The 12628-nt window shown below is 39.7% G+C and overlaps 1 protein-coding gene across 1 annotated transcript in view; it reads left to right on the forward strand.

The window, feature by feature from the left end:
* Positions 1-12628, forward strand: part of DNHD1 (dynein heavy chain domain 1) — a 74058-nt gene that overhangs the window by 3765 nt on the left and 57665 nt on the right. Inside the window, 4 exon segments of the mRNA XM_045078253.1 lie at positions 422-577; positions 6608-6811; positions 6888-6998; positions 8675-8831. Coding sequence (XP_044934188.1) covers positions 422-577; positions 6608-6811; positions 6888-6998; positions 8675-8831 — 628 coding nt within the window.

Genomic DNA, 12628 nt, shown 5'->3' on the forward strand with positions numbered 1-12628 from the left:
GAGTCACAGGCAAGGAAATCATGCCGAGTTGGAAACAGGCATAATGCAGGCAAAGATAGATCTAGAAGCTTAGGAAGGTTGCCATGGAGGAGAAATCCAGGACTGTGGGCTTACAAGTTGATGTGTTGGGAAAACAAAGTATTCCCATTACTTTTATTATGTGATACTGACTTCATAGTAATCACAGTAGGTCCAGAATGATTATTCATGCATCAAAAAGGGAGGGGGTGTTCATACATTAGCCTGTGTGAATAAAGCTGTTTGACTGTATTTGCTCAGTATGTGAACACCTTTGGGTTTGGCTCCGGCAGTACCACCTCACGTCCTCCTAGGCACCTGATCTAGCGCCTTCTTTCACTGCCTAACAGGGGCAACCTGACCTCCTGCTCTGTCTCTTTTCTCCTGGTTTTTTATTGTATAGGCCTCAGCTTGGTTCAGAAGTTCCTGGTAAGAAGACTAGATTCTCACCTCAGACTTCCCTCCTGGGTAGCCAGGTGATGAACATTCTGAAGACAGAGAGATACCTGAAGAAGATCCACTTCCTCTACCTAAATGTAGCTCCCAGCCGGTACTTCAGGTAAGAGCCAGTATGCTAACCCCTTCTACTTTGTCCACTCCCTGGTTTCTGCCCATGCTGTCCTCCCCCAGCTCCTCTCCATACCCACTCTTCTCCTGCCCCTCCTCCTCTCTCGCTGCTTCTACTCCGTCTTCCACTTTCCCTCCCTCTTTGCTTCTCAGCCTCCTCCTTTCCATTCTGCACCTCTCCTTTCTTCCCCTTTGCTCTCACAGCCGTTGGTCTTAGTTGTCCCCTTCTACTTTGGGTTCCATCTTCTTTATTCTGTCCTAATATAATAGAAACATTTGGTCACAGCCTCAGAAGGGAATTTAATGGTCATCCCTTTCAAGGGCAGTGCAGGAATCGGGCGTTTGAATCTTTACAGTCAGTGGAAGCTTTGAGTTTGCTAAGGTATCCCGTTCCTTAGACTGAAGCAAAATCTGCTTTTTTAAAAAAAAAAAAAATTCTACCTTCTGGTCCTAATTTTATCCCTGGGGCTATAAAAACAAGTCTCCTCCTTCCACAAGACTCAGGAGGTGTTCATTTTTCTCTATTACCTCTAAAATCTACATATTTTTAAAAGCCTGATTCAAGTCCTATCTCTTCCTAGAAATAATAATTACCATTAATTAAGTTTTTCCAGGCATTGTGCTAATAAATACATAATGTATGTTATTTATCCCTCACCTACCAGGTGGGTGCTATTATTATTTACATATATGAGATAAGTGCTCTGGTGCATAAAGAGGTTAAGTAACTTGTCACATAGTAAGTGGTAGAAACAAATAAACCTAGGACTGTCTTAACTCAAAAGTCCATGCTCTTCAGCCATATGTCACATATCCTCCCAGAAAGCCTTATTTCCTGTATACACTGCTGTCTTTCTCCTGAGCTTATGTAGCACTAATGATCTGTATCATCCATACATTCATTGATCAGTTCATTAACATGTTTCACTGTGAGCATTGTGCCAGTTGCTAAGCAATTGTCTTTTGGCTCTAAATCTCTTCTCCTCTCTCCGCTTTGAGATACTGGGGCTGAGACACTGCAAACTCCTCCTTTTTCAGCTGGCCACCTGTTAGGTTTGATTAATAGGGGTTCTAGAAGGAGACTGGATAGCAAGGTACAGGTATTTCTCTTTCCCTCACTTGCTCTTTCTGTCAGTATTGGTCTTTCACCCTGGCAGCAGCAGGAACCTTCTAAATTGGCTTCTTCATGATTCTCAGCTGGGGGGCACCTTCCCATCAGAGTTCTACATCTTGACTACATGGCCCCTCCTCCAGACTCCTTTGGTACCACCTTCCCTTTGTTCCTCTAGTTCTAGGACTGGTATTCATTCTTGTGGTTATTGTATCTGTGCTATCTTAGTGTTCCCTTTCTGCTTTTCATTTCTTTGACACCCTTTTTTTAAAAAAAAAAATGCTCTCTATTAAATTCACTTTGTTGAAATGTCCAGTATGTTTCTGTTTCCCTGATTGGACCCTTACTGATCTCATGAAAGGAAATGAGCCTCATATATGGGATTCTGGGATTGGTTTCTTAATGTCCTTGGCCTTGAATAGTACTGAGCTCTGTGCTAATGGGATATAGGATACTAGTAATCCATGACAGGTAGTGGCATCATGTTAACTAAATTATCACTTGTGGCTGTGATGAACTACCTGCTGATACCCAGTGGCCACCACACTTGACAGACTGGAGGTAATTGTAGTAACAACGACAGTGTGGGATGGGGTGCTTACTGGCTGTGGTGGAGAGCTTACAGAAAAGAAAATTATAGGCTTAGAACGTTAAACTATCAGCTCCATCATAATCAGAGAAGCAGCACAATCAAAGATAATTAGACACAGAGAGAGACAAGAAACCATGAGCAAGAGAACTAAAGAGAACTAAAAAGGCAGTGGATAATTATAGGACCAACATCTGCCAAAGAAGGAATCCCAGTGAATTGACTTTATCATTTGGTGATGCTTTTCCCTAATGAGAGATGCCTGTCAATTCCAGTATCAGCAATTTTCTGTCAGCTTTACTATCTGTTCCTGAAAGACTGAAAATGGGAGCTGAGCTTTGGACAGGCGCAGACAGCCAAAGATCAAAGATTGCAGCTTGGGGCCCACATCCAGGAGGGACGTGTTTTCTGCTTCAACCTATAATGTCACCAGGGCCCCAACCCAGAGCCCAGGGCCTTTAGCATTGATTTCTCTGTTGTGTTCATACAGATGATTTTAATATTTTATCCACATATTTTGCCTTTTTCTAGTTGTTCTCAAGTGAGAGTGTTAGTTCCAAATTTCTGGTTGCACCATCAGTAAAAGTACAATCTTGGCATTCATTGTTTTATTTTATTTGTCACATAACAGGATTTTTTTCAATGTATTTGAATTTGCCCAGTTTTTCTTGTACTTGTCCTAGATTTTTTATTACATTTTAAAATTTTAATTCTTATATACATACATACATACATTTATTATATACATACATATGTACATGTATGTATATAATAAAATCTTTAAGTACATATACTTAAAGTTTTTATTTATTATATTAATATATAATATAATATATTATTATATATTATATTAAGTATATATATACTTAAAGATTTTATATATATATACTTAATATATATGGAGCCTGGATCGGGCTCCATCCCAGGAGGGAGGATGGAACTCAGCAGGCAGCCTGCTTCTCCTTCTCCCTCTGCCCCTCCATTTGTACTTTCTCTCTGTCAAATATATATATATACATATATATATATATGTATATATATGTATATATATATTTAAAGATTTTATATATATAAAGATTTTATATATGTTTTATATATGTTTTATATAAATAAAACATATATAAAATCTTTAAGTATATATATATATTTATATTTGACAGAGAGAAAGTACAAATGGAGGGGCAGAGGGAGAGGGAGAAGCAGGCTGCCTGCTGAGTTCCATCCTCCCTCCTGGGATCATGACCTGAGCTGAAGGCATACACTTAGCTGACTGAGCCACCCACAGCCTCCTAATTCCAATATATTTAAGATACAACGTTATGTTGGTATTTGTCCTAGATGTTGATTCATACTCAGAAAGGAATTTATTCCTTTACTTTCTTAGAGCCTTCACTCAACTGTCACATCTTCACCCTCTGCCCTCCCCTGGCACTGCCAACTTCCTTTGCCTGTGCTTTTTTTGCCCTCTCATTTATTATATTTATCATTTTTCCTCTCCAGTATAATGAGAGAGCTCTTTCAGGGCAGGGATTTTTGTTTGTTGTGTTTAACAATGTATCCTGAGGGTTTAGAACAGTTTGGCATAGAGTAGAGACTCAGTAACATTTGTTGAATGAATAAATGAATGAATGAGTGATCCATATTTAGAGGCAGTAAATTATGAGTTCAGTATAGAACTTGCTGTGTTTCATTAATGCATAGAGTTTGAGATTTTTTGGAAGCAGATGAATACTCTCTAGCATCACTTAATACTCTAACTGATCTGAGCCCTTTGAGGACAAGGACTATGTAGTAGTTATTTCTATGTCCTCAGCTCCAATTACAGTACTTAGACAGAAGGGAAACTTGATAAATGGTTTAACTAAACTCTGTAAAATCTTAAATAAAAAGAAGAGAAAAAAAAAAACAACTTTAAAAAAGGAAAAAAGAAAGAGTAGTGTTCATTAAGAAGGTCATAGAGTGGGGAGCCTGGGTGGCTTAGTGGGTTGAGCCTCTGTCTTCGGCTCAGGACATGATCTCAGGGTCCTGGATTGAACCCAGCAACAGGCTCTCTGCTCAGTGGGGAGCCTGCTTCCCCCTCTTTCTCTGTCTGCTGCTCTGCCTGCTTGTGATCTCTTTCTCTGTCAGATAAATAAATAAAATCCTAAAAAAAGAGATCTTTACAGTTAAAAAAAAAATAAGGTCATAGGGGAAGGATCCCTTGGGAAAGCCTGGGGTCAGTTGTGATAGGAGGCTATACTGTGGGAAGCTAAGCAGCCCAGTGGTTAAGAGGGGTGGCTTGAGTCAGGGAGATTTGGTTTTAAGTCCTGTATTTTTCCCTGTACTACCTTGGAGAAAGTTGTAACTCCTCTTTGCTTCAGAAGAAATAGTTTGGGGAAAAGAGTACTTGGGAAAATCTAGTCACTTTGTCAGAAAGGAAACAAAGCTTTTATATGACTTGATTAGGTGAGTTTATTCTGGTATCTATCTAAATGCTCCTTAAAAAAAAAAGATTATATTTATTTATTTTGAGAGAGAGAGCACACAAGGGAATATGAGCTTGAGGAGGGCCAAGGGAGAGGGAGAGAATCCTCAGGTGGACTCCATGCTAAGCTGGGTGCCTGATGCAGGGCTCAATCTCACAACTTGAGATCAGGACCTGAGTCAAAATCACGAGTTGGACACTTAACTGACTGAGCCACCCAGGCTCCCCTGAATCTAAATTTTCTTAAGTCATTTACTTAATAGTGTATTCTAAAAGGCTAAGAGAAGAGAGAGAGGAGGGACATTTTATCTCGTAGGCATGATAGGCATAAGACTTGAGACATAATAGCTTTTAAAGGACTCTAAAATACACTTAATGCTTAAAAATATTATTGGTTCCAAGTTATGAAGATAAAACTGCAAAATAAAAATTGATAAATGCTTTATTGAATGTGCGCAAACATAGCAGTATGCTAATGAGTCTCCTGCAACTAGATACAACTATTGTATAGCTGCATATAAATGCCACTTAGGGGGTGCCTGGGTGGCTCAGTGGGTTAAGCCACTGCCTTCGGCTCAGGTCATGATCTCAGGGTCCTGGGATCGAGTCCCGCATCCGGCTCTCTGCTCAGCAGGGAGCCCGCTTCCCTCTCTCTCTCTCTCTGCCTGCCTCTCCATCTACTTGTGATTTCTCTCTGTCAAATAAATAAATAAAATCTTTAAAAATAAATAAATAAATGCCACTTAGTATGGGATGTAGGTGCATTATACTGAAGTAAGAGAACTGAGTAGGATGTTAAGATGGCTCTGGAGTGGAGGTACTTCTCTGGGTCTCTAGAGTGAAGTTGTCCTCTTGATTTGTGTGTGTCTAGTCTTCTAGCTGCCCCCTGTTTTTCCCCATTCTCAGTTACTTCAAACAGCACCTCCTAGTGATCTCTGCATGTTATTTCAGTATCTAGAGATACATATTTTACCATTTCTAATATGTACTTTTTTTCACATTTTAACATATCTGAAATTGTGATGCATCTTACAGATTGGTGGAGTATCATGCTGGCAGCATTTTAAATTTCAGTGTTTCATTAAAAAAGAATGCTGCATCTTACAACTGATGGCATCTTAGATTTGATAAGATGTAAAGTATCTGGATCTGGAGATACGAACTCCTTAGAACTGGCTAGGTGCCCTTTTCTTTTTTCTCCTCTATCTTTGGCTTCCATTTATTCTTTTTTTTTTTTAAGATTTATTTATTTATTTGAGGGGGAGATAAAGAGAAAGCATGCACAAATGTGTGAGTGCCCGGGGGTGGGGCAGAGGGAGGGAGAGAGAAACTCAAGCAGACCACCCTGAGCAAGATGCCACACTAGGGCTCAACGCTGGGGCTCAACACCGGGACTCAGCATTGGGGCTCAGTGTCATGACCCAGAGATCATGACCTGAGCTAAAACCAAGAATCGGGCACTTAACCAACTGTGCCTTCCAGGTGCCTCTAATATTTGTTTCCTTAAGTGGCTCAGTCAGTCAGTTAAGTGTCTGCCTTCAGCTCAGGTCATGACCGCAGGACTGAGCCCCATGTTGGGGTCCTTGCTCAACGGGGAGTCTGCTGCTCCCTCTGGCTCTCCGCCTGCTCATCCTCTCTCTCTTGTGTACTCTCTCTCTTTCAAATAAATAAATAAAATCTTTTAAAAATATATGTTTCCTTTTTTAGTTTGAATGTCATTCTGCTCCCTTTCCCCTCTTCCTGCTCTCCTCTGTCTTTATCCCTGCTCCATGCTTCCCCTCTCCATCCTTCTTTGGTCCCTTCCTGAAACCTTGCACAAGTTCCCAGGGCTCTTGCTGATCAGCCTCTTTTTTTAAAGGCCCTATGACCTGATGGTGGTGCCACCAAAGAAGGTGAACCCTGAGCACTACATCTTCTCTCCCTTTGGTGTCCTGCACATACATCCGGTGGAGGGCAGTGAGACAATGACACTGGGGACCTGGCACCGCCACTCTGTCCTCTGGCAGCAGCTCCAGTTCATTCCATTCTTCAAATATTGCCTCTTATATAAGGCCTTGGCCCGGTAGGTGATGCTGGTATGGGATGTAGGGACAAGGGCTGCGGGGAGCTATAGCATGTCACTGCCTTCTGATCTGTAGTTGGAAGAGGAGTATGACATTACAGCGGCTGCACCGGTGCCGTACTTTCCTCGGGAAGCATCTACTCTTGGCTGTGCCCCACTTTGGAGCTGGGCTTCTGCATATTAGCAGGTATGGTCTTCAAAATACACTGTCAATAGATGTCTTAAAATTATTTTTACAAAAAAATATTAACACGTCCCTTGTAGAAATATTGGAAAATACAAAAAAGCACGAAGTAAAAAAAAGCCTTTGATCTTAATCACATAACTAACCACATAACTAACCACAACAGAAATTTTGTTGTAAATCCTGCTAATCTTTTTTTCTACCACCTATACAAATGTGTTCATACTTGACATATTGTTAAGTAACCAGGTTTTTTTTCTGAGTAATGTATTCTGAGCATATCTTTGTGTAATTGTATATTCCTGCATCACATTGCCCAGATCACACAAGTATTAACTACCGGATCTGGTGATATACCTTAGGTGTTTGAATGCAAATTCTCTGCCCTTTCAGGGTATCTTTTGGATTCTTTTTTTTTTTTTTTTGAGGGGGTTATCTTTTGGATTATTTTTTTGTGGGGGAGACTTAGTTATTCCCATTTCAGTACTTTTTTTTTTTCCATTTTTCCTGCACTCCTTGGCCACTTCTAATTATCTGCTGTGATAGAAGTTGCAAGCTCAAATGTCTACAGGGGCTGAGCAGGACCTATGGAAGAAATGCAGTGGGTTAGGTGCAAGACATTAGGGAGTGTGGGGCATGCAATTTTGAGACTACATCTAAATAGGACAGCCACTACTCAAATCCAGGTGACTGTTAACACTGGGAAGATGGGTACAGCATGCCAACTGCCTTATTTTTTTTTTTTCAGGATTTCCTGGAAATATATATTTTGTTTTAAAGTGTTGTAACGTTACCTATTTAACTCGAATTTTTATTTAAACAGTGGGCTGGCCAACTCTTAGTGGAACATATGAAAACATTTTCAGTCTGAATTTGACCCACAGCCTTTTTGCAGTTTGCAACCTTTGCTCTGGGGAATCCTCCAGTCTGGCCTAATCGTGGTATAATTAAAAACATAAGGGCTTGGAGGCTGGACAGATCTGAATTTAAATCCTGAATACCGACTATCTGAGCCTCATTTCCTGATATGAAAACTAGGGATGAAGATTTCTATTACACAGCTATAGTGAGAATTAAGTGAGATTGTAAATATAAAATACCATGTTCAATGCCTCTTAATAGGTACCGAATAAAATGACACCCATTATGATCATCCTCTGCTTGTTGGGGGGGGTCTTTCTTCTTCTTCAGGTATTTTTAGAGATGTAGAGTTCTCAGGGTGTGGGGGAGGGTAGTGGATAGTGGAGGCAAATTTTCTTAGGGATAGTCAGCCCATGGAGAAGTTGGAAGTTTGTCACCTTTGATTCTAAAACTCATCTGTTCATCTAGACATTTAGGGCCCTTAGCTTTCCCTATTCCAAGGAAGAAGCCTCTGTAGTCTCTCCTCCTAAATCAGACCTTGGGATCATTTGATTGTCTCCTAGCAGAAAGGTCGCTTAGTATAAACATTTGCACACACCCCAAGCCTTTCCCAAAGAATTCCCCAGCCAGCAACTTCCTCAGCTTGAATTCTTCCAAAGAACTCTCTAGAGGAAGCTGTCCCTGGAGGTCACCAGGAATAGTATAGTCTTTCTAGACCTTTGCTTATTCTGAGGTGAGCTGGGCTAGAAAGAGGTCAAAGGTGTTCAAGGAAAGAGAGCCGAGATGCCGACTCTGACCAGTTTAGCCCTTGATCCCAGGCTTCTGCAGGAGCTTCGCTCTGTACCCTGGCTCCCCCAAGACCGAGATCGATGCTACGAGCTGCTGGACCTGCAACAGGCTCTAGCCAAGGAGAATCACAAGGCTCTGCGGCTGCTTTGTCGCTGCCTGCACCTGTGCACATCCATCCTGCAACTGGTAAGAGGCTCCAGCTTATCATGAGCCTTTTCTCGAAGGTGGCTTGCCAGAGTTCCAGTGTCCTCCTGGCTTAAGCTTCTCCTGGGATCCCCCATATGGCCTGGATGCTGCAGTTGGCTCACAGCCAGGGTCGTGTGCAGCAACAGCAGTCTCTGTTGTGGGGCAAGTGGATTGATTATAGATGGGCAGAGGCTTGGACTCAGCCTTTTCCCTAAGGGTTGGTCATGGCCTTGAGCAGGGAGGAGAAGGAACGTAACAATAATTGTTCTTCAGTTGTTTGTGTCACAGGCATTTAGGGAACCTGAAAGTTGGAATCTGGATCTTTTATGCCGCTGGTCTTATCTTAGAACCTATCTTGAACCTTTGGCAGGCCCCTGAGGCTGGTAGAAGCATCTAGTGTCCTTCCTGATTATGCCTACTCTGCATCTGTGGTACATGCCCCCTGCTTGGGTTCCTGGAGGCCCTGCCGTGTGATTCTGTCACTATAGTTTGTTGTCTGTCAGGTGGGGCTGGATATTTACACAGTTCTCTGGCTGATCACCATCTGCAGGTTGTCTAGTTCTGAGAGAAGGGACCCACCCAAGTTTTGTGAACTTGAGAAATAATGTAGAAGAGGCCCCTTGTAGGGACTTCCTACAGGGAAATGGCCTTCAGCCTCCAGATAGTAACAGTTGGTCCTGCCATTGCACTGAGCTTAACAGGGCAGAAGTTGGGGGCGAACTCTTCCACAGCCTTGCTCTACCTCCTAGTTCCTAAATCCCACCTTTGTTTCAATGTTACAAAACTCGTTATTATTTTTTAATAGTTAGTAGTTTATTTTGTTAATTAAGGTATAATTTACATGCAGTAAGCAAATTTTAAGTGTGCGGTTTGTTGAAATATTTGCATATATATACATCCATGTAACTGCCATCACTCAGATCAAGATATAGAGCATTTCCAATATCTCAGCAAGCTCTTTGGTACCTCTACTGCCAGTTCCTCACAAAGGTAACTACTACTCTGATCTCTGTCACCATAGATTCATTTAGTCTGATTTTGAATTTCATATAAATGGAATCAGCATGTCTGGCTTTTTTTTCCCCCACTCAACATAATCTTAGTGAGATTTATACATAATCTTCTAAGTAGTGGTGGTTCACTTTCTTGTATGTTATGTAGTATTTCCCTCTACGGATGTTCCACAATTTATTTATTCTCCTATTGATGGACATTGGAGTTTGTTACAGTTTTTGCTATGATGATTAATGCTGATTCTTATACATATCTTTTGGTGGACATAATCCCTCATTTGTTTGTGGAGAATGTGTCCAGGAGTGAAATTGCTAGAATAGGGTATATGTATGTTTTGAAGTGCGAAACAGTTTTCCAGAGTGGTTGTGCCAGGTTTTTATTCTCCCAGCAATATAGGAGATTTCCAGTTGCCCTAAGTTCTCACTAACACTTGGCATTGTCAGGGTTTTTAATTTTAGCAAAACTGGTATACAGTGGTATCTCATTATCATTTTAATTTGTGTTTCTGTGATCTCCAAGGTTGTTGAGCATATTTTTGTATGTTTATTGGCTGTTTTGGTACCTTCTTCTGTGAAATGTCTTAACTCTTGCTCAATTTTTAACTGGGTTGCTTGTTTTTTTCCTATTAAAACATAGCAGTTCTTTATATATTCTAGATATGAGTCCTATATCAAATATATGTGTTATAGATATTTTCTCCTAGTCTGTGGCTCAACTTACCCTTTTACTATTTTAATGGTGCCTTTTGATGAGCAGCTCTTAATTTTCTTGAAGTTCATTTTATCAATCTTCTTTGGTTGGTGCCTTTTGAGTTCTAGTTTAAGAAACCTTTGCCTACCCCAAAGTCACGTAGATATTTTCTGGTGTTCTTCTAGAACTTTTATTACCTTATCTTTCATATTCAGGTCTATGGTACATTTCAAATTAATTTTTATGTATGGTGTATTTTTTCCTATTTATTGAAGAAACTATCCTTTCCCCCACTTAATTGCATGGTGTCTTTTTCTTAAATCAGATGACTGTATATGTGTGAGCCTGTTTCTCGACTCTTTTCTGTCCCATTAGTCTATTTATCTGACTTTAAAAAATTTTTTTTACTTAAATTCAATGTAGTTAACATATACTGTATTATTAGTTTCAGGGGTAGAATTTAGCTATTCATCAGTTGCATGTAATACCCAGTGTTAATTACATTATATGCCCTCCTTAATGCCCATCACCCAGTTGCCCACCCCCCCTCCCCATCTTCCCTCCAGCAATCCTCAGCTTGTTTCCTGGAGTTAAGAGTCTCATATGGTTTGCCTCCTTCCCTGTCTTTTTTCTTTTTTTTTAGATTTTTATTTATTTATTTTACACAGAGAGAGACACACACAGCGAAAGAGGGAATACAAGCAGGGGGAGGGTGGGAGAGGGAGGAGCAGGCTTCCCATCCAGCAGGGAGTCTGATCATGACCCTACTGGAGCAGCAGATGCTTAACGACCTAGCCACCTAGGCACTTCCTCCCTCTCTGTTTTCATCTTGTTTCATTTTTCCTTCCCTTCCCCTATGTTTATCTATTTTGTTTCTTAAATTCCACATATAAGTGAAGTCAAATGATATTTGTCTTTCTCTGACTGACTTATTTTGCATAGCATAATACATTCTAGTTCCATCCATATTGTTGCAAATATATTTTTGTCAATGTTACACTATCTTAATTATTGCAGCTTTATGGTATGTCTTGGTATATGGTACTATAAGCCCTATAGCTTTTTATTATACAAATTTTTATTATACATTTATTATACAACCTATGCTAGGTTCTTTGCATTTCCATATAAGATTTAGAATCAGCTTATTAATTTCCACAAAATAATGTTACTGGGATTTTTTTTATTGGCTTGTTTTAAATTTGTAGATCAATTTGAAGGAAATTGATGTCTTAATAATATTTCACTTTCTTATTCATAAACATGGATCTCATTTATTTTGATTTCTTTAATTTCTCCTACTAAGATTTTATATGTTTCCTATAGAGGTCTTAAATATATTTCATTAGATTTATTACTAGATATTTGAAATTTTTGTTGCTATCATAAATAGTATTTTTAAATGTTATTGTTTTCTAATAGTTGCTATACCCTATACAAAAATTAGTTCATGATCGATAAAAGATGTAAAAGAAGATGGATAAAAGATGTGAAAAGAAAATCCAAAAAGCTTCCAGAAGACAATGTAACATTTTTATTATCTTGGGGTTTCTTAAACAAAATTTTTAAAAATGTAAACCATTAAAAAAATCAAGACATTTACTTATATTACAATCAACTTTTTGAAAAGCACCACAGAGTGAAAAGACAAGCAAAGGCAACATGTAGAGCCACTTCTCTGTGCTGTTGTATGGGCTTGAATGGAACTTGTCCCTGCTGACAGTCACCCCAGAAGTGGGGGCTGATGTAGGGGAAGGGGAGGATGGGTCATCCTCCCACTGGTGACTGAACTGTTACAGAACCAAGCTTGTCTCTTTGCTCAATAAAAGCATGCTGCTCCCCATTAAATTGTAGCATTACTAAATAACTAAAATAGATTTGAAACATTAAATAAATAATGATATAAAATATGAGAGTTTGGTAGGCAACCTTTATCAATTTTTAAGGATGTTTCCATCGATTCTTAATTTGCTAAGAGGTTTTATCATGAATGAAAGTTGAAATTTGTCCAGTGATTTTTTTTTTCTGCTTCAATTTAAATTATTACGGGAATTTTTCTTTTACTCTAATATGGTGAACTGTCAGTGTTAGAC

This window comes from Mustela putorius, unplaced genomic scaffold, assembly GCF_011764305.1.
Source record: "Mustela putorius furo isolate JIRA1106 unplaced genomic scaffold, ASM1176430v1.1 tig00000238_pilon_pilon_pilon, whole genome shotgun sequence".
NCBI lineage: Eukaryota > Metazoa > Chordata > Mammalia > Carnivora > Mustelidae > Mustela > Mustela putorius.